The sequence below is a fragment of the Salvelinus fontinalis genome, unplaced genomic scaffold (genome assembly GCF_029448725.1).
Source record: "Salvelinus fontinalis isolate EN_2023a unplaced genomic scaffold, ASM2944872v1 scaffold_0213, whole genome shotgun sequence".
Lineage (NCBI taxonomy): Eukaryota > Metazoa > Chordata > Actinopteri > Salmoniformes > Salmonidae > Salvelinus > Salvelinus fontinalis.
The window spans coordinates 112,501-114,106 of record NW_026600422.1 but is presented as its reverse complement, the minus strand read 5'-3'; the positions used below and the strand labels follow the sequence as shown (position 1 = coordinate 114,106).

The following is a 1,606-nucleotide window of genomic DNA, read 5'->3' as shown; positions in this document are numbered from 1 at the left end:
GGCAGACCTAGTTCAAACTGCAGTAGGATGGTTGTCCTCACGGTAGTAGACGGCAGACCTAGTTCAAACTGCAGTAGGATGGTTGTCCTCACGGTAGTAGACGGCAGGCCTAGTTCAAACTGCAGTAGGATGGTTGTCCTCACAGAGTGACTCAGTATCTACTTGGTTTATCTCTGGGAGCAGGACACCGGAGAGCTGAAATAGATCAGAATAAAGATAGACACTAACATTTTGTAAAATAAGTACAGATAAGGAATGAAACCGTGAACATCCTGACAGTCTGAGGCAAGGTGCTCTGCAGTCATCCTACTATTGACAGGGATAATGTGACATAACCTGTCTCTCTGTTCTAACCTGTCTCTCTGTTCTAACCTGTCTCTCTGTTCTAACCTGTCTCTCTGTCTAACCTGTCTCTCTGTCTAACCTGTCTCTCTGTCTAACCTGTCTCTCTGTCTAACTTGTCTCTCTGTTCTAACCTGTCTCTCTGTTCTAAGCTGTCTCTCTGTTCTAAGCTGTCTCTCTGTCTAACCTGTCCTCTCTGTCTAACCTATCTCTCTGTTTCTAACCTGTCTCTCTGTCTTACCTGTTTCTCTGTCTAACCCTGTCTCCTCTGTCTAACCTGTCTCTCTGTCTAACCTGTCTCTCTGTTCTAACCTGTCTCTCTGTTCTAACCTGTCTCTCTGTTCTAACCTGTCTCTCTGTCTAACCTGGCTCTCTGTCTAACCTATCCTCTCTGTTCTAACCTGTCTCTCTGTCTAACCTGTCTCTCTGTCTTACCTGTCTCTCTGTCTAACCTGTCTCTCTGTTCTAACCTGTCTCTCTGTTCTAACCTGTCTCTCTGTTCTAACCTGTCTCTCTGTCTAACCTGGCTCTCTGTCTAACCTGTCTCTCTGTTCTAACCTGTCTCTCTGTGTTCAGATTTCTTCAGTGAGAAGCAGCTGTTTCTAATCCTGGAGTTTGAATTTGGAGGCAGTGACCTGGAGAACAGTAATGGACAGGTGAGGAGGGAGGAGTTTGGAGACAGTAACCTGGAGAACAGTAATGGACAGGTGAGGAGGGAGGAGTTTGGAGACCTGGAGAACAGTAATGGACAGGTGAGGGAGGGAGGAGTTTGGAGACCTGGAGAACAGTAATGGACAGGTGAGGAGGGAGGAGTTTGGAGACCTGGAGAACAGTAATGGACAGGTGAGGAGGGAGGAGTTTAGAGACCTGGAGAACAGTAATGGACAGGTGAGGAGGGAGGAGTTTAGAGACCTGGAGAACAGTAATGGACAGGTGAGGAGGGAGGAGTTTAGAGACCTGGAGAACAGTAATGGACAGGTGAGGAGGGAGGAGTTTGGAGACCTGGAGAACAGTAATAGACAGGTGAGGAGGGAGGAGTTTAGAGACCTGGAGAACAGTAATGGACAGGTGAGGAGGGAGGAGTTTAGAGACCTGGAGAACAGTAATGGACAGGTGAGGAGGGAGGAGTTTAGAGACCTGGAGAACAGTAATGGACAGGTGAGGAGGGAGGAGTTTAGAGACCTGGAGAACAGTAATGGACAGGTGAGGAGGGAGGAGTTTGGAGACAGTAACCTGGAGAACAGTAATGGACAGGTGAGGAGGG

The 1,606-nt window shown here is 48.0% G+C and overlaps 1 protein-coding gene across 1 annotated transcript in view; it reads left to right on the top strand.

The window, feature by feature from the left end:
- Nucleotides 1-255: 255 nt before the first annotated feature.
- LOC129844729 (probable serine/threonine-protein kinase DDB_G0286465) overlaps nucleotides 256-1,606 on the top strand; it is an 8,571-nt gene continuing 7,220 nt past the window's right edge. Inside the window, exons 1-3 of the mRNA XM_055912788.1 lie at nucleotides 256-263; nucleotides 929-1,049; nucleotides 1,126-1,606. The exon at nucleotides 1,126-1,606 is cut by the window's right edge and continues 170 nt beyond it. Coding sequence (XP_055768763.1) covers nucleotides 256-263; nucleotides 929-1,049; nucleotides 1,126-1,606 — 610 coding nt within the window. The remainder of the gene's footprint in view (nucleotides 264-928; nucleotides 1,050-1,125) is intronic.